This window comes from Stigmatopora nigra, chromosome 7 (assembly GCF_051989575.1).
Source record: "Stigmatopora nigra isolate UIUO_SnigA chromosome 7, RoL_Snig_1.1, whole genome shotgun sequence".
Taxonomy (NCBI): domain Eukaryota; kingdom Metazoa; phylum Chordata; class Actinopteri; order Syngnathiformes; family Syngnathidae; genus Stigmatopora; species Stigmatopora nigra.
In genome coordinates, this window is record NC_135514.1 from 8,415,086 (window position 1) to 8,441,127 (window position 26,042).

The 26,042-nt window shown below is 36.9% G+C and overlaps 2 protein-coding genes and 1 long non-coding RNA gene across 5 annotated transcripts in view; 1 reads left to right on the forward strand and 2 right to left on the reverse strand.

The window, feature by feature from the left end:
* LOC144199350 (uncharacterized) overlaps positions 1–13,179 on the reverse strand; it is a 56,537-nt gene extending 43,358 nt beyond the window's left edge. The window contains exons 1-2 of the long non-coding RNA XR_013326888.1: positions 13,049–13,179; positions 10,710–10,802 (exon numbers count right to left, since the gene is read on the reverse strand). This is a non-coding gene — a long non-coding RNA (uncharacterized LOC144199350). The remainder of the gene's footprint in view (positions 1–10,709; positions 10,803–13,048) is intronic.
* On the forward strand, positions 12,008–15,864 carry nrsn1 (neurensin 1). Of its 3 annotated transcripts, none has more exons than XR_013326886.1 (7): positions 12,008–12,121; positions 13,581–13,699; positions 13,792–13,884; positions 13,980–14,098; positions 14,195–14,382; positions 14,458–14,619; positions 15,434–15,864. XR_013326886.1 is itself a non-coding variant. In XM_077720934.1 (6 exons), exons 2-6 carry the CDS (start codon positions 13,601–13,603, stop codon positions 14,559–14,561), a joined length of 603 nt encoding a protein of 200 aa, XP_077577060.1. In that variant the 5' UTR covers positions 12,008–12,121; positions 13,581–13,600; the 3' UTR covers positions 14,562–15,864. The 3 variants fall into 3 exon arrangements, 1 of the variants encoding a protein (XP_077577060.1); XR_013326887.1 differs by having other exon boundaries at positions 12,038–12,121; positions 13,520–13,699; XM_077720934.1 differs by having other exon boundaries at positions 14,458–15,864.
* LOC144199345 (uncharacterized) lies at positions 14,545–25,868 on the reverse strand. The gene is made up of 9 exons (XM_077720928.1): positions 25,444–25,868; positions 24,703–24,757; positions 24,127–24,203; positions 23,791–23,925; positions 23,465–23,614; positions 23,288–23,342; positions 22,983–23,160; positions 18,622–18,689; positions 14,545–18,405 (listed from the first exon to the last, which is right to left on the reverse strand). The coding sequence occupies exons 1-9, from the start codon at positions 25,728–25,730 to the stop codon at positions 17,137–17,139; spliced, it is 2,274 nt and encodes a 757-aa protein (XP_077577054.1). The 5' UTR covers positions 25,731–25,868; the 3' UTR covers positions 14,545–17,136.
* Positions 25,869–26,042: the final 174 nt, after the last annotated feature.

A 26,042-nucleotide genomic window follows, 5' to 3' on the forward strand; every position in this document is an offset into this window, starting at 1 on the left:
TGCACAGGGAATAAAATCTTTGATTCTTCTATCAATAATTCAGGCATATAGGTAGAAAAAATGAAACGCCTACCCACATAGAATTATTCATCTCCATAGTTGTAGCAAGTTTGAGCCTTATGCAGTTACAGAACTTTTAAATGAGAGCAATGTATCACATGGGTTAAAAAGCACTATTAGATGTACGCTTAAAACTGCATTATATTATGATCTAAATGTCAAAAGCAGATTTAATATTTAAAATGCTTCAACGCTGCCTTTAGGGTTTCTGTTAAATAATTTCAGCTTACTCTAGAAATGTGAAGGATTAGCAATGTCAGGTCTTTTTGATTGAACTCCATAACAAAGTTCTACTCGCAACATGTCTTCCGAATATAATTTATGGCTAACAAGGAGTATTATTTCTATTGTAACAATACACCAATTTTTTTCAGTCCTTTTCACTCAAACTTTTAACTTCCCACTCTACCTCATTTAAAGTGAACATGCAGCAATTATCATTTGGATTTCAAGTAACTAAAATCATCCAATATGGGAAAGCCATAAAATACATACTATATCACAACTTAAGTGAAAGCACTAGTCAAGGAGCTTAGCCATACTCATCATCCTCAGGGCGCTCATCTTCAACAATGTGACAATTTTCATATGCTGTCATTGTGACATTTCATTTTCGCAGTGAAAAGACACTTACTGCAGAACAATTAAAGACAATTTACATCCCATATCAATCAGGAGATATGGACTACATTCATGAGTAAGACCTTAATTTTATTATTTTGCTTTGAGGTTGATGTCCAAAAGCTGTGTTGACAGGTGACTCGATTACCTTCACAAAAAGCAACAGTTACCTAATGTCAAAGCAATTTTCTATTATTTGAAATAGGAATAGGTGTTATGATTCCTTTTTATTATGTCTCTCAGATTTCCTGTATCACTAAGAATTGACTGAACCGAGATCTGTCTTTTGCTTTGAGTTTCATTCTTTTTTTCTTTTTAATTTGGACTTAAATCATTACTAAGACTGTCACTTCAATAATTGTTTTCCTCTAGTGATTTTGAAGATAAAAAAATAATAATATATATATCGCAAGAAATACTACCACAAGACTAATAGAAGTAGACAGAATGAAGATAGGAGGAACAAGAAAAAAAATTACTTATATACTGTGTATATAAACTACATACAGTATTGCAATAAAAAAACGACAAGTTAATCGAAAATCATGAGATCCCCGGACACAGAGTAAGGCAATTGGAACCAGGTACTGTACACACACAATAAACCAGAAACAAAAGAGGGGACCCGAGCAGATGACAACATTTTCAGCCAACATCTTCAAGGACAAATAGTATAGTGCTGGCAGCCACAGAGCACCTGAGGGCAGCCAGCAGAATCACTCTCCACCATCACCAACATATATTTGTCATTTAGCCTGTAGCAATTCAGTTCCCACGAGACATTTGGAATGCCTCATCAAATGATGCCGATGTTCCCTTTCACTGGCTTTGTGCTGTGTGCCCAAAAGCTGCAAGGCACATTCATCTTTGGAATAACCCAATCCCGTTTTCACTTCCTCCCCTCGTGGCTATGTTGGGAGGCGTAGTGATGTGGGTTATTTGTTCCCTCATGCTAAACACACAGGGTAAGTGTATTTTGGGTGGCTATTGTTTGAGGAAAATATTTTGGTGTTTAATATATTCTATATAATAAAACTATAAGCTTGAAGTGGTAAGTAAAATTATGTCAAAGAGCAACCACCATAGCTCGAAAATATTCTAAACAATCAAAGTTTTGACAAATAAACGTATTCAATTATATTATCAAAATGATACATACACTAATATGTGTATACTCTCTAGCTGTGTGCCACACATGCAGCATCTTACAAAAATGCAAAAGGGAATGAACATCACTGGCTTTTTTGGAGTGTTGAAAAGCTCAAATGTTACATTAGCAGCGGTAGACTGAAACACAGGAGTTAATTTTAAAGAAAGCAAAATAAGGACTTTAGGATGCTAACTATGCAAATCAACAATTCAATTGGATTTCTCATATGGCTAAAATAGCAACGTGCATTAAAAAGAATCACAAGTGGAATACTGTCATTGACCTCTTGGCCTTATTGTAGTGTGACCATCATATACACGTTTTCATCACTACTATACAGACATTGGGGGTCAGCTCTGTCTCATAGACTCATTCATCAGCAAAAATTGTTTTATACTCTAGCATCACTTCTCATGCCTTAAATTTCCAGCACGGATTTGTTGTATTGATCTACAGGCGAGCTGATTGGACCCAACGATTAATGACCTGAGATAAAAGAAGTAATCCTCTGAGGTCCATCCCCTGAAATGCCACGAGATTACATCTTACTCTCCACTAGAGCTTTATCATCAGTGAAGATGATACAGGGGGAGGTGGATTGAACAAATGATGACCCCCCCCCCCCTTTGTCACGAGAGCACTGTAGGTGTAGTAATTTTTTCCTAAATAGCATCTTCCTCGCTCTTTCTGTCATCCATTCATTCTGTCACTCAGCCTTGATGCTAATCTCTGTGTTCTGCATTGTCAGTCTCTCTCTTTACTCACTCCTTGTTCTACCAGCTCTAGTCCTCAATTATTTTCAGAGTGCCAAGCAAGGCTCTATAGGGGCACATGGGACCATTTGAACTTAGTACATTAAAGAATTCATGATTTGAAACCACCATAACCCAACCTCAGGACTTTATGTTATGAGTTTTCAGTGCCTGAAGCTCGATCCTGCCTCCCCAACATTTCCACCAGGCTGGCTTTCATTCCCCCCCTAGACGACTGACATTGATCCATCCTTGAGTCTTTTAGCCTAGGGACTTCTAGACCGTAAACTTCTGACTTCTGACCATTAACGAAACAGAGCAGCTGATATTTACGAATCTGTCTGTAATGATTCCCCATGTCTGTTTCTTGTGTCACAATCTGTAAATTGGCCTGTTGGCATCAGGCACAAATAGCCACATACACAAGAACACCCTGTTGGAAAATAAATGGGATGACAAGAGTAGCAAATAAATAAATTAACAGAAAAGGTCAATCACAAAAATGTAGTTGTGTGAAACCTTTGTTGAGACTTAATGTGATACATATGTATACACACAAAATATTTACAAATTAAAACAAATCTGCCTAAAAGTGCAGATTATTTGGATGGGTGTATACCAATGTAACAGACATTTCTCACTTTAAAGCACACCCAAATTAAAAATTAAGATCATTTCAAATGTTTACCTACTAAGCAGTGCTAGAAAACTGGTAAAATCCATAATTCCTATTTACTTATTCAGATTGAGGCACATTTTTTATTCCAGTGGCACTTGGGAAAAAAATAAATCATAAAAAGCCATAAATAACCAGCATCCATCTGTAAACCGCAATTAGTCAGAAAGGGCAATTAGTCCAAAAAAAGGCCCACTGCGAGCTTTTTAGTCCAACCAAACAATACGACACTTTTTCACAAATCCAGTCTCTTAACTGTATAATCAGTTCAAGGCATTTAGGTGCTGCTTGTTCCAGCAGAAACCTCATTGGTTAAACTACTAGAAAAAAGACCAGGACCCACTGTGGCCCTTTGTGGAATAATTGCCCTGCACTGTCGGGACAAAAGTAGGGCCTTCAGAAACTAAATTAACCCAAATGTATTATTTGATTATATGATACAATAAAAACTGTTTCCACCCAAAAAAAACTAGAATTTTTTTTCTGCTTTGGCAGCGATCTAGTGTCAAACGAAAGGTCAGACTACAAATTAAAAATAGTACCGTCTCCTTAAAGCGAAAACATTTTGAAAAACTGTGTTTACTGACATCAACTACTGACTATAGAGCAATTGTGCATGAGTATATGTTTTACTCGTCTATAGGTTTTCCTTTGCACTCTAGGGATACACACATTAACTTTACACAGTACCAAGTTGTCTGTCAGAGAGTTCGTGTACTTTGATTTCATTATTTTCAAAATACCATTTGACCTTTAAACCACAGTAAACAAGAAGGCCAAATGTCTCCTACCTACAAGACCTGTGAAAGATAACATGGTGCCGTAGGGCATCCAGACTGCCGTAAACTACAACAAAGAAGAAAAAGGACCAGTCGACAAAGAAATACAACACTTCTATGGAGACTGCCAAATTATTTCTGTCATTATTACTGTCATGAACAAGTAGTATTTCTTTTACTACCCACCGCACTAGTAGACTAGATTGGGGTTGAGCATAAACGATTGGGCCTGGGGATAGCACAGTGGTATATGTTTAACAAATGTCAGTGACTGAATGAAATTGATTTTGCTTGTGATTTCATCATTAGTGACTTCTGCTTTAAACTTTGCAAAATCACCTCTAATTTTTGGCCGAAAACATTTGGAAATATGGAAAATAATTTAAAATAGCAAATATTTTATATCAAAAAATGTGTTGTATCATCAACATTTCCCAATCTTTGCAATACAATGGTTATCTAGTGGCATCTCCTGGTCAAAGTGGGTAGTTTCATTTCCATTAAAATGACCCATTTAAATATTGATTGCAAATTTTGAGCATCTATATACTGATAACATTTCTTCTGTGAGTCTTTGACGACTTGCCAATTTGCAGTTTCTTCTCCACTATGAGTTTTAAGGAAAATGCATTGCTCGTGAGGAACTGGGTAAAATTAGACCTACAGTTCAATGACGTGGACAAATACTACTAGTACATGGCCACAATGCCGAAGTGTGTCTCAAATGTGGAAGACATTCTTTCATAGCTTGGTTGCAAACAAGCTGTCCTGAATGTGGGAGGTTTGCAACTCTCAGCTTGAGTTCCCTAATGGCCATAATGAAGGACAAGACCATTTATTATTACAGGGGAGAGGTATACGCAGCTACAATTAAGGAGAAAAACATCCTGGTTCTTGTAGAGGGCAGTAATGTGACTCTGGGAGTGATGGATGCCTAGGGAATGAGTCTCCCAGACCAATGGGAGTATCTTATTATCTGAAGAAAGTGGGGGATCAGTCACTAAGGTAAATTAGGAGAGGAAGAGAAGGTGTAAGTATGAGGGACAAAAGTGTACTGCTGTACTCTGTTTAGAAATATAGTACCATGCACAACAAATATGCACCCAACAAGTGATATACAGTGACACTTCTACTTAAGAATGTCTCTATATACAAAATATTCAGGCTCTGAAATGCCTCAATAGGAAAATTTGGACTGAAAAAAATAATCAACATTTTAAATTCAATCTTAAATTTGGTATTGTGTTTTGCTCTTAGAAAGTTCATACAAAAAAGGATGCTAGCTTCAGCTGTAGTGTGTCCACATCCAGAAGTTATGCAACATCTATTTACAACAAGATCCCTTCAACTCAGCCATATTCCAATTTGCCTGCAACACAGTTTGCCAAAATAAGAAAAATCTTTATGGAAGTAAATCTGTGCCACCAGATTTGGAACTTCCACAGAAAAAAAAACAATCAATGGCACCTTATTTTGAATTTCATAATCTGCAGAAAGAAAATTGCATTGGCATCAGAAGTTTTGTCAGATAGACACTCAATATTCTCATTAAAACAAAGCGCATAAAATCTCACCTAAAGCTTTTTGGAAGGAAAAGGATGTTTTTACAAGTATGACGAGAAGCACCATTCAATCAACAACTTTAGGAGGTTCCTCCCATGAAAAAAAGTCTCAATTGGATATTTTCCAGATTGATCTGTGCAATACATCGTATGTAGCGGATATATGAAATAATCAATATGGTAACTATTAGGCATTATCCACTAAACAGTGTTTTTTCTTATTTATTTTCTTCCTTGCCATGTTTACATGACAAAAGTTTAAGCCCGTTGATGGTATAAAAGCTCCCCTTACCCAAAAGCAAATAACATTCTTCGAAGCTAATGCTTATGTTACTGTGGCTGCTAAAGTGAATATAATGGCCCCAAAGGCACACACTATTACTCAATATTGTGTTGAAGCAACAGGGAACCACGAGCTGCATGCACAATATTAGTGCTTGTGTAAATGTTGTGCTTTAAAATAGGAAAATCCATTTTGTATAAGCATTATATTGAGGGCAGGATTGACAGAAGAAGGTGGTATATTTGGGTCATCTTCAGCTTGCCAGCAAGTGTTTTTGTAAGGTAGTATTTTGTTTTCAGGTTACATAGAGAGTAGCAAAATTTGTTAGACCGCTATGCGCCAGCAGCGAGGAAATGCCACAGCAAGCACGCTATGACAACGACTTCAACAAGGGATTTTGATGTAGCTTTATTCCATTATTTTCTAGGAATTCTTGAGAAGCGGCAAACATATCTTATGAACTAGGAATCCAGGCGGCACTTAAAACGACACAGTTAACTCATCTGGCTTCTCAAGATGTGGGGGAGGAGCAGCTTTATGCTGAGCCCCTCCTGGATGACTCACCCTGCATCTAATAGTATGTAGAAAACATTTCAGACTGTGTCCCTCAATCTTTTATCTTGGTCTTATGAGCCCATAAACAGTTTATGGTGGAAACATACTATAGTTCAAATGCTTAATCAAGCCACCAAGAAACTTGAACTATTTCTTATCAAGCATTATTTCTTATTAACTATAATTTGTTATTAAGTATTATTTCACTTAAACAAAATGATCTTAAAAATTACCAGAATTTTTGCAATTTTATGAATCGATGTTTTCAAACTCAGCAGATCACCATTAAAAAAAAAACTTTCTCCTTGATACGAGTTTTAGAGACTTGAAACGCTCCTTAATATGTTCATCGTTATCACAGTTGTAGAAGAGGTTTATTTGCATATTTAGATTCTTTGAGAAACCCCATTTCACAAGAACGTTATCTAAAGTAACTTGTCTTTACCTATAAACATTCAAGTTATTCAATCTATGGCCTGGTTCTTTTCGTTTGTTGTTTCTTTCCCATTTTCCGCCCCTTCTTTGGGTGCTGCTGCCTTCTATTCATCTAGCTCTCATGCTCAGTCACCTCTCTAATATCCCCCTGCAGCCATGTTTGGAAGTCTACAGGGAAGGAAGCAATCTTAGATTTATTTTACTTCCAATTTCCAATTTGAGAGACCCCTGCTGCTGGAGGCAAATCTCCAGAAAGTCTGATTGAGTGAGTCGTCTGTTAAATTAAAGTATGGTTTCAAAAATGGCAAATAATTCTCTAGCCCACTGCGTTAGTAAATAGAGAAACAAGATTGTAACCCGGTTTTGTGTTTGATCAATTGGGTAAATCAATCAATCTGTGAATAAGACCTTAGCTATGTACAGTTTTTCCTGACTTTGACTTATTTTATTTAAAATGATTAATAAGGCTTTTTGCTATATTTGACATGTACTGTGGATGTCCTCCACAGTATAATCTCTATTGATTTTCTGCTTTATTCACATCTTTTCCTCAAATGCCCTCTGATACCATCACTATAGAAATTATTTCTTGTTACTTTGTCATTGTCTATTCATAAATCCTCAGAAAATAGTGCCACACTCTTTTTACTCCGCAAAAAAAAATGTATATTTCAACCTACACTACAGTATGCATATTCAGAGCAACCTAGCATATTTACTTAGAGGCATACACATCTTTTTAATTGTTGGAGATGTTTCATTAGATTTGCTGAGGGGGGGGGGGTGCAGAGGGGGCTCCTTTGATAGGACTACTATAGTTGGCCTTGAGAGGGAGCAGCAGGTGCACGATGACAAGAGGGAAGGGAGGAGGGGGTGGGCATGTGCATTTGTGTCATAGGATGCAGCCCAGGCATCCTATCTATTGAGAAGAAAATGGGGGACTCTTGGCATAGTTGGCCTTGTGTAATTGGTAGAGCTCTTGTGGACCTTGTGAAGCATGACTGACTGTTGTCACGTGGTGACAGTTTCTTGCCGGTCTATCAGCTCACACACGAGCAAACACAGGTACCATATTACCACACACATCTGTGGCACAGAAAGCCCAACCATGCATCAGTGCAAACTACAAATATATCAACTGGTCATCAACATAGAAAAGTTACGTTTGCAGTCACTCCGGTAACCACAGTAACGGAGAGCAAAAGAGGGGCCCCTTGCAGATGCTTTTGTTCATAAGTGCATCCCTTGGAGACTCACACATGTGCAGCTCTAATCCCGGTTTGAAGCTTTTTTCATTTAAATGACCAATTACAGTGAATGGAGGACAGAGAGAAAGGAAAACCACAGCCGAGTAAGAGGTTGGGGGTGCACTGTCAAATCAATAACAGATGCAACTGCAAAACATAAAACAGTGGAATCCAGAGGTACTGTTGTGAGGGAAGATTAATCCAGAGCAAACTAAATGAGAATTGTGTAAGGTTGCATTATCCTCAAGTCAAATTCGCTTTGTTTCACTCTACAAATAGAAATTGCTTTGGTATTTAAGACTTCATTGTGAGCCACAAGCTAGCGTTGTTTGTACTTAGCTATCACCCTATCATATGTATGTTCTGTGTTACTGATGAATTAAAAACTGCATTCAAAAAAAGCAATATATACTCCAATGTGACTTATATATAGTTGCCTTCTCAATGTTCTTTATTTGGCTAGTGCAACTTATACTGAGGAATATTAGGTAATATATATAGATATATAATCTGAATATTCAGATGAAATAAGATGTATCTAGAAAGGCATTGTATAGTGAAAATATTTAAATAAATCACCAACCAGTTATTAAACTGTGGATATAACTCACTAGATTTCCAAGATTGGTTTGTGATGAAGGTATGTGTGTGCTTGTGTTAGTGTTGCATAGTTTAGGATGATTTATTACTGTTGAGTGTTTCTCATAAGTAATGTTGTGCCTGCTGAGCTCAGTAGAGAATATTACTTCTCAAAGCTATACATCAAACTAACAGACAAAAGTGATGACGATTTAGTGGAAATGATAAGATCGTTGAATGAAAAAAAGGTGGCAGCTGAGAATTTTGTACTTTTTTGTTTACCCTTAAGCTTAAACACTGTACTGTACTTCTGTACTAATATTACAGTACATGGAGGAGTAATGAAGTATATATTAGTGTTTTGTTCTTTACTGAATGAATAAATGTTTTATGGTATTTATACATAGTTCAAGCCGAAAAAAGGTGTGGTACTGCAAAGGAGCATATTGGTGGACTATTATAAGAGTTTCCTCTGTGGTTTAAAAAAAGAAATAATGTGAAACCTCAGATAACTGTTTCCTTGTGTCACGCTCGCTGGTGCACAGTGTGCCAGTCAATGTAATATTTCAGGATTACAGGTTGAATTTAAATCAATTGAGGAGCCTGCTATTCATATAAATCGGTCGCCTTTACAAAGTGATATTCATTTGTAGTCCTAATAATATTGTATGGAGTAATATCAGTGGTAAATGCAGTCTATAGAGACAGGCCTGAATGATGATGAATCTAAAATACAACCAATAAAAATACAATTCTGGAAGGTAAAGGAACGAAAGAACAACCTCAACTGTATCTGGCAACTGCCTACTGTCAGCTAGCATCTATGACCAAGACCGGTATCAACTGTGTTGGAAATGGATGGGCAGACAAATGGATAATACGAAATGTCACAACACCTTACTTTTTGCCCTGTTCATACTTTTGACAGCTTTCCTCTGATAAAATGAGCACTTCCATTGGAGCATCACAGTTTCCTTTCCCTGAGGTCAGTAGAATATGAAATACTATGGAAGTCAGAGTGTCCTGCTCTGGCAAGATGACAAAGAAATCAATAAAATAAAGAATGGGAAGCCCAGGATAAGGTTGCACAGATGGATAGATAGCATAGGTCTAGATCTCATTTATCATGAGGTGTGACAAGAGGAATGTTACCCAAAGGAATGTGGAATTACAAATACTGTACATTGGTCAACTTGAGATTTTTTTTTTACTGGAAAAAGGCATTTAAAAAAAAAAACACTTTTCCACAAAGTTCATTTCAACTGGACAGTTTAAAATATGTTGCTTTTGTACATGTGAGGAAGTAATGCAATAATATAAATAACCAGAAAAACTCAAGAACATTCCAAGACAGGCATATTGTGCTTGAATCTTTTTACCGTTTCTCTTTACTACTCTCAAAGTTGAATATTGATAATATGCATCTCACGATAAATATAAATTGCAATGGACAAATTAAAGTCGATCGTTGTAACAAGAAATACAGCCAGGGCATTTAATTGGTTGCAACTGGAGTTTTCTGGTTGCCTTGGGGGACATTCCATCTGTCACCCTAACAGAATTCAATTCAATTCATCCAACAAAATGTAGTTGGGACAGTACAAGATTTTCTTTTTCCCCCTTTTTTGTATTGATCTGTCTGTACACAATGCTATTCCCCAAAACTCACAAGCTTAAAACATAAACTATAGAAGTGCAGGGATACCCTGGTAAATTGTTTCTTTGCTCGAAGAATAATAATCTCTCTGGAAGCACTGAGCCATATCGTTTTTCCCTCCCTCTGTAATGAGCTGTTGTCTGTTATCAGTCATTACAGGAAGCCTGATTATTCGACTGGCATTCTGCACACGCTCACAGGGAGCTCCCTGAAGGTGACCTTTTCATGTCACCATAGTAACTGCCTCACTCTACACTGAGATGCTCATCAGGTAAAGGAGGGGACTGGGAGAGAGGGAAAGAGACGAAGGGAGAAAGAATGAGAGAGAGACAGAGAGAGATGATGTTTCTTACCTCACAATTCGACGGAATATGTTGAAAGTAGAGCATCAACGGCAACACACCGGCCATCACACGCCATAGTCATCAAGGGCCAAGGGACTTCACCTTGTGAAAAAAACAAGACATGAGCTCAGTAAGATTTATTTCATATTTTATGGACAAGTCCTCAGAAGCCTACTTCAAGATCATCTGGTGTTACGGCTATTACAACTAGACATCCTCACATAAGAATGGCCCACTAGGGTTAATCAAGTCCTAATTTTATCCAGTAGCTAATTAATTGTACATCCTGATATTTAGCATGCATTTTTAGGGGATTTGGGGATTTGTGAGGAAACCGGAGTACCCGGAGAAAACCCACGCAGGCTCAGGGAGAACATACAAACCCACCTGGAATCAAAACCACAGCTTTGGGTGCTAATGCGCATTGAAACAATAATTTCATTTAAGAAATACAATTTCAGAATTATATTCTTGGCCAAAAAGAAAATTAACATGCATTTATAAATTCCTGACATGCCAATTCGAAGGTAAAACTACAGTAGATTTGATAGCCTGTTTGTGTGGCTGAAGTGATACATTTAAAATGACTCTTCTTGGCAATTACACTCTTTGTAAAATAAATACTTACATAAACTTGGATAAACCCGACATGTATTTCTCCTGACAAGATTACTCTTCTAGTAGGAATGGGCATTAGAAGCAGTCATGCTCTTTCCCCCACAGAGAATAACATCACTACACAAGCAATGTCTTAGCAACTTGAATTAAAGACAAATTATATAACAAGCCATTTGGGTCCACAACTCTAATCTGTTACTATAGTTGCAATCATTGGCTGCTGCAAAACAAAGAGAAATGGGATATGAATGTGAACTGAAGCTGCAGTGTAAACAAATTGCTGCTTCAATGGATAATTCATGGTGAATCTCATTCAGCCCACAAGCATTAAAAAATATGTACAGAAGGTTCAAAGCCAGTAATGGAGTGCACATTGTTTATAATTTAACTACAGTACAGTATATGCAGGTCTTACCCTCATTAAGTGTATAATAAGACAATAATGATCCCAAATTGATATGATTAGTAGCTGTTTGAAAATTGGACAAATAGTGAGGAAGACAATACAACAATGTAAATTAAAACATTATGTCAGTTTGTCGTGAGTGTACTTGTCTGTCTAAATTTGAGATTTTTGTTAATGAATATCCAGACCAATCCTATACAGTCTTTGCCTGGGTATTTATATTTGGCTCTGAGTCATATTGTTGTCATGGAGCTGACGCGTGCGCAATAAATGGTGAGCAGTGAGCGGGTGGATGAGAGCGAGAGAGAGAGGGGGTGAGAGTGAGGATAGGGGGGTGTAATGGGAGCCGGCTGAGCAAGCAGCAGCGGGTGATCGCTCTCCTAGCTGCCAATGACAGGTAAATTGCTGTTTCAGTATTTTTGCTTTGATATTTATTTTTTTCGAAGCAGCTTCCGTGCCTATTTGAAATATTTGAAGGGAACTGTGGTTAATAATATCAACGAGGGGCGTTTGGCCTTATTAAAACGACCGTGTCCTTGTGTTAATGCTAAACATCTCCACATCTTGTTTGTGCATCTGGCACAAATGTCCACTTTCACCTTGAGTGGTGTTAGTTACTCGATTTAATTTCAAAAGGTCTGCATTGCACGGTCCTGATCATTAGAAATGCCATAAAACTCAATCCCCATCTATTTGGGTATATTCTAGGCGAAAAACAGGGTGGCAGAATACAAAATTCAGCCAGATTTTGTCTAAACACACTGACTGCAAATTAAATAAAAATATGTATATAATCTGGTCTATTTATGTCTCGTGGGGGTTGGGAGGATGCTTGCTCGAGGTCTGTATTCAGACGAGCGTCACATTATGACGTATGTGTTTTCATGCTGGTCTAATGTAGTTCAGCACCAAGGCCAGTTCACAGACAATGGCGGCTCGTGAGAACTAAACTCAACGTGGCAGAGTGCGACGCCGGATTCAAATCAGCGATCCTTTCAGTCTAAAAAAATTAAAATCCACGATACCAAGATCGCCACAGCAACCATCGTTTCAACCGCACGCTTGCTGATAACTAACTAAAGCTTGGCCTCAAACGTCATGTTGCCTGGTGCATAGACTCGGTTTGATATAGCTCTAGACAGCATACGAAAATATGGCAGCAATAACGCTAAACGCGGATTTTGACATAAATGCAGCGAATCAGGTAACACAGGAAGGTTGGAAATGTTTTGGTAACAAAGACGTGGTCACTAAAATAAACCTTGATCCAAAACTCAAGGAAAGAAAAACGATGTAAAAACTAAAAGAGCAAGATCAAACTTACAAAACACAGACGATCCAACCAAAGGCAGACACATGGTGTAAATCCATAGACAGGGGTTGGTTGACCAGACAATTTGGAAGACGTGTCTGACCCTAGAGGCACAAGACAAACACAAGGCAGGAAACAGCAGGTGAAATCACTGGGTAATCACACAGATCATTTGCATAAAGAAAAAAAACCAAGAAAAATACATTTATATATTTATATTTGTATGTGAATTTGTATTTGCATTTGTTCTTGAACTTGTGTTTATAATTATAACCTCAAAAGATATATATTTATATGATATATTTACCTGCTTTCAATTACCCACAAATCTGTTGGGTGCAACTATAGTCAATATTGTGGCCTTGTTTCCTTTTGTCTCTAGCTAACATTTAAAAAAAAAAGAAATGAATGACTATGACTGTGTAAAGGTATGTTTGTGAATGAATGCATATAAATACCTGCATTAGATGAATTATATTTCAGGCACAGGTTACTAAACCGTGAGTCTGGATCCATTATTTATTTCCATACGTGCTTGTTCAAGCTGGCAGACAGTGGTGAAGGATGGCATCTTGCTCAGAAATATGTGGATCGGATTACGGAGAGCAAGCCAAAGCCAGAGGCAACTGCCAACAGTATGGTGTCCGTTCCTACTTACACCAGGTAGGACAAAAACACAATTATTTCCTTAAAATAAAATAGGATATAGGAGTTAGGGCATTTGGCTATTAAATAAAAATGACTCATTCATCCAGTTCTATGAAGAGTGCACTGCTTCAATTTGGGAACGTGATGAAGATTTTCAGATTCAGAGATCGCCTAGCAGGTGGAGCTCTTTACTCTGGAAGGTAAGATTCACAATCTGTTGCCTCACTCTGAAAAATAATTGTTGTAGTTAAATATTATTTGCAAATAATGATTTTCCTTTCTTTTTCAACATCAGGTCTGTCTTGCGTTTGGGACAATCATCTTGTTTGCAGGCCTGATTGTCATAGTTGTGGGCTATGCCACGCCCACAAGGATTGAAGCATTTGGTGAAGAGGATCTTCTTTTCGTGGACAGGTACATCTCATTAAGAACACTAGATGCAGGAGATGACTATAGGCACATTGTGCTATTAAGTATGTTTGTAATGACATTTCACTGCCTATCTTGCAGCCAGGCAGTCAATTTTAACCGAGCACTGGACGTTTGCAAGCTGACTGGGGCTGTACTATTCTGTGTGGGAGGGACGGCCATGGCAGTGGGTCTCCTGCTCTCCGCTTTTGCCAAAAGTTACTCCAAAGAAGAATTATTCCTCCAGCAAAAGTTTAAAGAGCGATTGGCTGATTTGCATTCAACAGTTGGTAAGGTTTAATTCTTCACATTGGCTCACATTACTGAAAATATGGTTCTGACTAACACCTATCTGTTTTTGACAGGTACTCCCATAATGAGAGCACCCACCCCTGGGGAGGGCAAGGTGCCAGTAACACTTTCCAAAGTTCAGAACATCCAGCCAGTAGCCACAAAGTCAGAAACTTGACCAGCCGGGTTGATTGGGGATTAAAATATTTGCTGAGTGAATTGTGTGCTGCCTTTGAGTGAGTGGACTCTATGTATACTGCACTGTATGTATGCTAAATTGTTATTACAAATAAGACCATCTTATATGTCTGATAAGATATACTTCACACTATGTTTGATTGATCATATTTCTGAAGTATGTTAATTGAATCATGAGCATATGTGTTTCATTTACCTTACAAAACACACATTGAATTTTAAGAAAAGAACACAAAGTAACACAAGACTAAATCAATACAACACAGCCAGTGAACAAATTACAGTTTTCTTTTAAGGTGTAGTCACATTGTATCAAAAATATGTGGTGCTGCTGAGGTGAAATGAGCAGCAGCAGGCATTAATGACACTCTTTGAAATGGCCAGAGCACCAGGCACAAAAAAAACAATTGCAGCAGCACAAGATAGAAATATAGACTCAAGAAATCACCAGCACTATTTTGTCTGCGAGCAAGCAACAGTGAGTCTTATTAGAAGTGGTATTTGGTGACCACGTGTTGGGCAAATTAGATAAATGAGCAAAACGGAACAGACCTTCGGTCTAACATTTTCAAGCTTGACCTTGTCTTCTTAATTTTAGTCTTTGAAAGAATTAATGACTAAAACCAGACTTGGTTTGATAAGAAAAGAGCAAATATGTTGACATTTATTCTAAATTAGATGATATAATATGCATGCATTCATCCATCCAGCAATTATTTGTACTGCATATCCTCACAATTTTTGTGTTACGTCTATTTTATCTAAGTATGCCCATAATGTGGTGTATATAATCTGATTTGGTTGCTAGCCAATCTTAAACAAAATTTAATTCATCTTCTACTTGTATTGCAGGAAGGATTCCCCCACCCGGAACCTAACCCAAATATCATACACTTTGTAGTTCATTAGCTAAACATCAAATTCTTGAAAAGCTGCTTAAATAATATCAACTTTGAACTGTCATTATGAATTAAGATAGCACTTGGAGAAGAAGACTCACAAAAATGATGAGCAACATTTAATTGTTAATTTCAAAACATGACCAAAATCTCTGTGCTACATTCATTCAATCATTTTAATAATATGCAATAATTGGTTTTGCAAATGATCTTACACTTATTTTTTTAAACCACAGAAAGCGCAGCCACAGATGATATTGCAACACAATGTATTAAATGTTAGCCAAGCACTTGTAAACTACAATCCTACTGTTCAAAAACCATGAAAACATAAAAACGTTCCGTGAAGTGATACCAGGCGATCAATAAATGTGCTTACTAGTAGTCTCATGCTGTGAACTGTGTGTTTTGTTTCATCATTTTGCTGTCAAAATGCTGTATTTCACATTGTCTATTGAAGAAACTATCTACAGTTTATTCTTGTAATTTATTTATTCTGACATTCAGTTCATCTCTTGATGTTACTGTAATAACAAAAGGAATTAAAAGGCATAAAGAACAAGTTAAGTCAATATCAATAATGTAGTATCTATTTTCAAACACAATAAAAATTAAATATGATGAATAATTTTGTGCAAGTCTGTTATTTAAGCTTCCATTCAGTTTCTTTACCGCTTATCCTCACAAGGGTCGTGAACCAACAAGGCTAGCATGAAAGTTTTTGGGATGTGGGAAGAAACCGGATTACCCAGAGAAATCCCACCCAGGGACGGTAATAACAGTCAAAACTCCACATAGTAAGGTAAGAACCCACTCGGAATTGAACCCTCAACCCCAGGATTTTAAGGCAGATTCCGCCGCCGTTACTTAAGCAGAAAGTCAAAATTGAACAGTGTCCCCTAAGTATATATACATTATTGTACAATCACGATAATGCTCTAACATACTTAAAATGCTTTCATTAGTTTAAAGCACAGGAATGACTATAATTCATCAACAGGGTCATTTAGAAATACGTCGTATAGGATGATAAGTGTTCTATTTGAGGCCTCATTAACACACCCACATGTGCACACGCTGAATGGGACCACTGGACTAGATAGGACAAAATTAATGGCATATCTGGAAATAGCACCCAGAGGACTATCACCTTGAGCAGTCAGTAAAGAGTCATGGCGACCCCCCTCCCCATTGCCGACACGCACACACACACATTTGCGCACTGATGATTCACACACTCCGAGACTCCTATATGGTATGGATGCCAAATAATAAAGATAACTTGCTGATGAGAAAAAGTGAAGTAATCACCGTCGTTTGATCTACTTATGGTACATTATATCATTGTACGACTGTGTGATTGGCTGAATGTAAGAAAGCAGTTTTGTTTGTTATTTTGTAAAGCACTGGATGTATTAATACAACAAATTGCTCCCAAACATTTCAAAATGTGTTTATTTAATGACAACTAAATAATGTAATGGTTATGGAAAGTTTAGTTATACATTACAAGTGGTTATTTATCATATCACATATATGATGTAACTGAGGATGGTAGATGATTTTTTTTTTTTAAACTGCATTCCTATAATCTAAAGAAAGCCCTATTTGTTATATTTTGTGAAATATTAACCTTGGTTTTTCTAATTCCTATTTCTAAAATCCCCAGTTCTTACTGAGTATCATGTTCACATCTGTTTTGTCCGTAGTCTCATTTGCCATTAAATCATTATTCTCATTAAACATGGCACCTCTAATCCCATTTGAAACCTCATCCTTGCTTTTACTGGGCTCCTCATTTACAAAATCATCCTTACTCTCATTTGAGCTCTCATTCATTTTCTTATCAGAAAATTCATCCAAAACATTTTTAGTCTCATGTGACCCTTTATCTGGAAACTCATTTACACTGCCACTGGCCTCTCTATGCTTACAGTCCAATTCATGTGTATCTCCTCCATTCTTACTTTCAATGGTAGGTTCTGTCCGTTTCACTTCAGCAACCTCACCCTGAACTTCATCCTTACTCTCGTCTAAAACCCTATCTGTAGGATCATCCCTTATGTCAGTGGCACACTGAAATTTGTGCCCACTGACAGCCTCACCGATATCATCCTTACACTCCTTTTTATCCTCCTCTTTTATCTCATCTGAACCTTCATCTAAAGCATCATTCCTTATGTCATTGACATACTTAAGTTTAGGCTTACTGGCAGACTCATCCACATCATTTTTACACTTCCTTTCACCTTGATCCTTACTCTCATCTAAAACTTCATCTGTAGCACCATCCCTCATGTCAGTAACATGTTTACTCTCACTGGCAGCCTCATCAGCATCATCTTTACAGTCATTTTTACCCCCATCCTTACTCTCATCTGAAACTTTATCAGTAACATCAACACTCATGTCATTAGCATATTTAAATTCACACTCACTGTTAGCCTCATTGACATCATCCTTACTCTCAACTATTATTTCCCCCTTTGACACATCCATGATTTCCTTTTGCACATCTGCAACATTCTCACTGATATTTGCTGTAAACTCACTCACATCTTCATTATGTTCCTTGTTCTCAATTGGAACTTTCTCTTTACTCTCAGCTAGGGACTTACAACTCTCATCTGGTGTTGCTCTGCTGTCATCTATAGCTCTCTTCATTTCATCCACTGCCATATCTTTCTCTTCTTTTACAACCGCAACCTGCTCTTCAGGCACTGGAGGTGAATTTTGCTTATTTTCACTCTTTTCAGTTTCATTTTCTTCATTTACAACTTCTGTCGGGCTTTTTGTCTCCCTATCTTTCTTTTCTTCTTGGTTCACATCAATTTCATTTTTAAAGGTATTTTCAGAGGGAAGCTCTGCTTCTTCACCCTCTTTGTTATTCACTTCTGATGATTTGACAGGATCTGGTGCAAGGTCCTGCAACATGACAAACTGTTTGTACTTCATAAATAAAACAAGTCATATTTTTTTGCTTTTATCAATAACATTTCTAAAACAACTTCACTTATTGTTTATTACTTTTATCAAACTGCAAAGGTAATTGCAAAAAAGTACAATTTATCTGATTACTAATTGATTACATAATATATACAATCACTTTGATAATAGAAAATAATACAGAGAAAACTGTACCTTTTCATTTGACTGGTCCAGAAATTTCACATCAGCATTTCCATCGTCAGTTTTTGAATCCGAATCATCTGGGAAAAATACAAGAGTGATTGGCTCATCAAACATGGCTAAATGTTGATTGTTCAAAATGATTTAATCTGTTAGTATTAGTTTTTTTTTGGACGTAGGGTGGGGTGGAATGGGTAGAGACATATTGAATACACAGAAAAAAATGCTGATGTGCTCAAACCTAATTATTTCAGAAAATAATTTACTGTCAAGTTTAAGAACACATGTAGAGGCAATAGTGAGGATAAGGACTTCAAAATATGGGTGGAAGGATGGATGATTCTTCCTCAGGTATGTCAAATCGCTTGTTTATAACAGTTAAAAAACCTACTCAAACATAGCACAAGAAGGACATCTTGTGGCCTTGAGAAAAAGGTTAACCACGTGTCCAAACAATGGAACTCGTACCAGAGAGATCTGTAAACATCTTTTAAAAGCTCACAGTAGAATGATCTCAACGCTATGTTGCAGGTCATGAATTGCCAAATGCAACTTTTGTCCTTTTAGTTTTAACTTTTTGAACATTCCGGGCAGATACGGTTTGCAAATTCAATGTGAGCTGTGTAAAGCATCTTGGATTTAAAATGACAGACATGATGAAAATGTTCATCGGTAAAGGTGTTAGACCCGGCATGCTGCATGTCACAGTTAGCATTCTTATATGTCGCTGCTGAAATACTTGTTACCAGATTAATGTAGCAGATTAGTGCTGCCAACCCACACTTTAATCCCCTAATCCTGCATCAAAGGGTCACATAGAACCTTTTCCATCTTCCTTAAAAATGGGAGATGGGAGGCCCCAAATAGAGGAGGTGATATGGGCTGTTTTTCCAGAAATATGAAAGGCAAACACACACATACACACAAACACACTCCAGTGCATACACAAATAACAGGTTTGTCACACAATTTCTTAAAACCATCTGTATAAGATAAGGAAAAAAGAAACATTTAAATATTGCCATCCCTCATCCTTTAGCTTCTAAGCCGCTTTTTGACACAGCCACACCATATTTTCCTTCCATGCTTCCACTCTCCTAGCATTGTTTTTCTCTGACAGGCATTATGGGAGATACATATTTTAACATGGATAATTCCTCCATTCAGCATCAGCTTCTAGGACACCAGAAACCCTGGCTTGATCGAGCGAGAAGACTTGTGCACGGGAATGTGTGCACACAAAGAGATGCGAATACTTGATGAACAGCCTTCATTGGCATGGTTTGAACTTATTAATAATAGCGAATAATGTTTTTTTTAATGAAAATCTGTTTTAAATTTTGGGAAAACAAATCTCACAGTAAATTTAACAAAATGAAAAACAACAACAACAACAAAACATCTAAATAAAGTAACTTGAGCACGTTTCTCAAAGTATGTTTGCAAGTATGGATATCTTTAAAGGTCTTCTTCTGTTGTTGACTTTTGTATGGTTTGAAATATATGGTAAAGTTTGAATATAGACATGGGCTTAATATCGCCTTCAAAAAGAAAAGAAAAAAACCTCAAAGGACATAATAGAGTACCATCACATAATATACGGTAAATTGAATTTCCTGCTACCACATTAAGAACATAAAATAAAATAGAGCCTCGTACATGAAAAGGGGGCAGCAGCTTTTCAGAACATGACATTTTTGTCTGATTCAATACTCTTAGTCTTCAATGCTGACCCTGACTTACTTCAGTCTATTTGAAAAATAACTATACAGCTCCACTACCTCCACAGGCTCGGACACAAAAAGGCAGTAATATTCCAAAAGAGAGAAAAAAATTATGCTGCAGAAAAAGACCTTGCACTAAAGTTACTAAGTGTCAAGCAATTCAAAGCCTTTAAATACAAAGTTGTTTCATGTTCAATACTCATTTTGAGCAAAACCTGTCATGTGAGAATAGACAGACAAAATAAATCTATCAAGTTTACAGTCCAATGAACGAACAATGGACAAGAACCTGGTGGATAATTCTTTTCGCTTTGCCTTTCTCTCATCATGGCCATATCTGCAGATCTATCGTTCAAGCAACAGACTCCTTTGTCGATTTCCTGAGCAGTAATTTAGTCGCAGCTAGGGGCACAGGCAAGGTAATTTCTGCTTTGATGACTATAAATTGAGAGATTAACAAAATGATACGCAATTATCCAAAGCTCCCACAATCTCCTAGCTTTCAATAAGTCAGTGCGTTTTCATTTCCCAATATTCATATTTTGTATTGTATTCCCTCTACTGTAGTGTTACTCAAACCTCTATACTTATTTACCTTTAATAACACCTTATGTGCCCGCACATATCTTCTTACTAATCACAAAGCGAACAAGACAGAGAAAGAAAAAGAGAGGAAGACACTCCATGACCTTTGCTGCATGAGTTGTTGCACCACCACAACCCCTTTTCTAGTGTTTCTCTGTCACTTGCATCTGTATTGACTCTAATGAAGCAGAAAAATCTGAAGCTTTCCACATTTTCCTTATTCCTAAAATCCCTGCCAGATGACACAGAGTCGTCTAGCAACATACGCAAAAACTGACCTTTGATTTGATCATGTCTCCATTCCACATTTTAACAATGTCATATAGTCAGAATGCAATTTCGTATTTTGATTATGTATTTAAATTTAATTTATTTCCATGTTTTTTATATATACTATGCTTCCTACGGGGTTTTCTTGGATTTTCTTTATTACATGAGCACCTCGCATATATTGATTGATCACTGATAATGAAGAGGAGAGAGAGAGAGACGTAGTATTTTTGTTTTGTTTTGATGTGGGATAAACCAATACGAAACGTCTAATTATGTATATTTTACTTGATATATATTGCAAATTTTGTATTGTACAAAAAATACATTGTACAGCATCTCTTACAATATGAAATGACAGCATGGGGGCTGGTGGGAAAGATGTTATATACAACTGTTGCTTAAGGTCAAAGAGTGAGTGGTTAAAAAAAATCCACTGCAGATGATTTGAAAGATTGTGTTCTTTGTCCGGTCTTGCTGCTTGCTTTGTCTCTAAATGCAATGTGTGCCAATGTCATCCAATAGAAAATGAGATGTAATAATGTCCATTTATGTTAGTCTTAGGGCAAATTTAAAGGTTTTTAAAAAATCTATCTATCTAATCTACAAAGGAAAGACAAAAATATTGACAAAGAAATACATGCACTCACTGATTTGTCCAAAAGCCAAAAAAATAAGCCTGATGGAAGATGAAGACAATAATCTATGACAAGCTAATAAGGGATGCTATAATGTCACTCCCACTGAAAAGGAGGTCACGTAAAGGTCAGCCAAAAGCTGTCGTGTCCACTTATCTGTAAACTCGCAATGAGTGTGCTTTAACTGGGAATTAGGGAAATATGCTTTTACGTTCGCAAAGCAGAGGGATGGATGATGATGTAATGCGTTTCTAGAAAAAAAAAAGAATTTCATGTCATCGTTGCTTACTTTTATCTTCTAAAGTGGAACAACTGCGCCTCTCAGTGGCTGTTTATGTAGGCAGCTGGTTACATAAGGTTGCCAAAGTTGGCATTACATAATTCAATTTGGGGATACAGCATATATAGGCATCAATGCTAAATATTATATATCCATTATAGTGTAATTTGTACTTAAAAGTAAGACCATTTTATAGTCACTGTGTCATCCCTGCTGCTAGGATCTTAAACAGGAGAGTAACAGTTCAGTAGTGGATGACAACAAGTATAGTATGAACTCTAGTAGGACACCACAATAACATGTTACTATAGTGATGCAAAATGTTGTGTACTGAAGAACTTCCCCTTTCTAATAACACAGAGTTTTCCTGTTACCAAGTTATCCAATAGGGCAGAGGTGCTCAAACTTTCTTTACTCAAGAACTATTTTTCAAGGACTAACCTCCCACAATCTACAAAGCTCAGCAGATAGTTTTGTTCAGAGGAGCTCACACCTCTTCAGCACATGAGCTACTAAATAAATGATCAAGTCAAGTCAGCTGAGGCAGCTCCTGTCCCATCATCATCAAATTGCGGCACAAGATCAATGTATCACTTAAAGAGTCCTGTCTTCTTCACACAAAAGGTTGTTGTCAGCAGAGACCCTCATTAAAAGAACCAGATATGAATGTTCAAAAGATGAACAAATAAAACAAGTCTTGCCTTTTGTGCTACATTGCAGTACAAAAAAGAAATGCCAAAGTAGTGGAACTGTGCCACAGTGGTTTCTATGGCTTGTTACTACTTTTTTCCACCCAAAGTGTTTTGTGGAAGACTCAATATGACATTAGAAAATGCTAGACAACAATAGGCTAAAAAGTATTACCAAAAGTATTACCATTGTCACACAGGGTTATGCTCTGTCCACTCCTTTTCAACCGAAGAGAGAGGAGTCTGGCCTGGGAGATTTCTCGGACTATTGTGGAGAGGTGCTCCCCATTGCCACCACTGTGATTTGGAGGAGAGTCTTTTGTCCCACCATTTCCACTGTCAGTGCTCTGGACCCCTGTCTTTTTCTGAAGAGAGATTAGCTTTAGATAAAAATGATCGTAAAGACCTAGACACTAAAATAAGCAAACTACCATAGAAATACACACAAATATATATTATAGGATAAACTTTGTGACAGCACATCAACCTTACATTTGCATTTTGCTTTGGTGATCTATAGATTGGCGGCAGTTGGCCCATTTTCATCCTGCAAACAAACAAATATATTAGGATGAATCTAGTAGTTGTACAGAAAAAATGTCAGTTTGACTGCATGCAGGCTTTAAATACAATATGAGAAGAATTATACTTTTTGGGTCATATGCTTACCCATTGACCTTCCATGTTCCACGAGGTTTACTGAAAAGCAGGTCAATGTAGGAAAGCTTCTTAAATTTCTCTCTGCCTACGGCCACATAGAGCTGACCGTTCTCCATCTGTGTGCCATCAGTCACCTGCTGGCCCTCATAGGTGTAAAGACTAGAAGAGCAAGAGTCAAGAGTATATAAATTTATACTTCAGTTGAATTTAACTTGATACATACAGAACAGCATATTGCTTTCACTTTCTTTTGTTTTCCATTTTGATTAAACGAAAACACAAGGAGAACATAAAACCCCACAGGAAGTTTAATACTACACTAACATTGATATTACCTTCTCACACCACCAAGGACTCTCAAACCAATCTTCTCTGAGATCATCTCTAATATTCTCTCAAACTGGCTCAGCATTCTCTGGTGGATGAGCAGTCTTATCGCTGGAGTCAGTGTGTCCCCATTTGCTACCACACTGAGTATGAAAATATGAGGATGTGCAGAAATTACTCAATGGAAACAGGGAGCCAGGTTTACTAGAGAGTAAACATGGATTATCACATTGTCATATTAGAACCATGTAATTTACAATTTTATTTAATCGTATATGAATTGGTACTTGAATGAAATTACACATTTATAAATCAAAGAGTGAAGGGTGAAAAATGGCACTCACAATATTGGACATGGCTCTTTAATCGGCTTCAAGAACCTTGCAGTCCCAGGAATTCGATTTGGTGGCATTGGTCTGGCCTGAGGGGTCAATTTACACAATATTATACTATACCATAAAGCATATTATATGATACTTCAGTTATCTGAATTGTACACGGTACACTCTTACAATATATAAACAAGAGTTGAAAGCTGATCCATGAACAACAAAAACAAAAAAACATCATCGAATGTAATAATAACAAACGACCTATTTAGACAGTCAAGAGTTCTTACCACTGATTGACAAAATTAGCCATGATAAATGGGGGTGGAAAGAGCATGTGATTTATGGTCCTTGTATTGATGACTAGAAAATAAATAACATTTAAAGAATAAGCAGGTTTAACAAAGGAGTGGAAATAAGAAAAACATTTAATCTGCTCAGAAATAACAAGACAACTTCACACTCCTGCACAATTAAAAGGAAAAAAAACTATTTTAAAAATGTTAAAGCTGTATTACTTTTTTGCACTTATTTCATTTATTTATTATATCATCTTCCCTAACTTTTCCACAGATTCACATTTTGGCTTACCTGCAGTGGAAGAGACTGTAACATCCTTCTCTTTCTAGAGCTGATCTGTAGATAACTATAAGCAAAAAATATATGTATTGAATTATAATCATCTGATTTATTCTTTACACATTCCTATCAAACAGTTCACTACATGGGGTGATAAATAACTATGGGGATCCATTATTACTGAAAGGGCATGCACTATTATATTCTATTATTGTCCAAGTTATTATACTGTACACACAGGTTCATTTGTCTTTATCAGAAATTTTTCGCCACTGAATTAAGCAAACCTGCACAAATCACAGACATGGATTCTGTAGAAAAACATAATCGAAACAAAATAAAATATTACTTTGGTTTTTCTGATACAAAAGTATCAATTTGAGTTTGTGCTCATTATGGTGGCTGATTTTGAAGAGACATTGCTATATTCTCTCAATATGTAACAATGGCTTAATATGATAATTAGCACTCTAATCATTCTGGAGTGTGGCTCTATCTATTTAAAGTGCTCTTTCAATTAATAGTGTATTTTCTGTTACTAATTTGGTACTTAATTTTTTTTAAAAACACCAATTTTATTATCGATAAAGTGTGGAACACTGAAATTCGAGGTACATTCGTGTGATGTTTTGAAATTAATATGCTCATTGATAGGGTTGCATTTTTAATGTCAGTCTACTTGTGATAATGACAATAAATTCCATTCTATCATTGATACAGCTGATAAACATGGAGGAAACGAATTTTACTTACTCTAACTTCTTGAATTTTTCTCTCCCAGCTGCGACGTACTGCTCCCCACTCTGGATGCTGTCCAAAGAGTCGACTTTGTGTCCTCCACGGGGGGTGTATATATTCCTCACTGCTCCAAACGGTGCCTGGATGCCCCCTGTCACCTCCCTCAGCAAAGTTTCAAAGTTGGACACTCTCTTCTGGTTAATGACAAGTCTACGGGCTTCGTAGTACAGGTCACCATTGCGGAACATGAAGATACTCTTCACCACCGGCTGGGTCAGGAAACTTGGCTTCTCCGAGCCCATCTTTGTGCATAAAAGTGGTTTCACACGCAACCTTAAAGGACTGTTTTTTTTTTTAAATGAATTTAAGTAGAAAATTGTTGGGCAGCTCTGGATTACAGGCCATCAAAAAGATTGTCCAAAAGGGTTTAAAGAGGATCAGAAAAAACAAAACAGTTAAAATTAACAAGGTTTACAGTTAGTGTATAAAATGATTTTAAAACTCATAGAAACATAAGCATTGCAGACATAAAAACTATTTTTAAAAATTAATAGAATATTTCCATTTAGCCTGAAGAAATGTCTCTTCTTAGAAGAGTAGTGACAGCCTTTTTG

Coding starts and splice junctions, on each gene's coding strand:
- LOC144199345 (XM_077720928.1), bottom strand. CDS start 25,730: ATGGGCTCGGAGAAGCCAAGTTTCCTGACCCAGCCGGTGGTGAAGAGT. Junction 24,204..24,702: donor TACAGTCTCTTCCACTGCAG/GTAAGCCAAAAT, acceptor TTGACCCCTCAG/GCCAGACCAATGCCACCAAA. Junction 18,690..22,982: donor CATAACCCTGTGTGACAATG/GTAATACTTTTG, acceptor TATTTTTCCCAG/ATGATTCGGATTCAAAAACT.
- nrsn1 (XM_077720934.1), top strand. CDS start 13,601: ATGGCATCTTGCTCAGAAATATGTGGATCGGATTACGGAGAGCAAGCC. Junction 13,700..13,791: donor TCCGTTCCTACTTACACCAG/GTAGGACAAAAA, acceptor TCATTCATCCAG/TTCTATGAAGAGTGCACTGC. Junction 13,885..13,979: donor GGAGCTCTTTACTCTGGAAG/GTAAGATTCACA, acceptor TTTCAACATCAG/GTCTGTCTTGCGTTTGGGAC.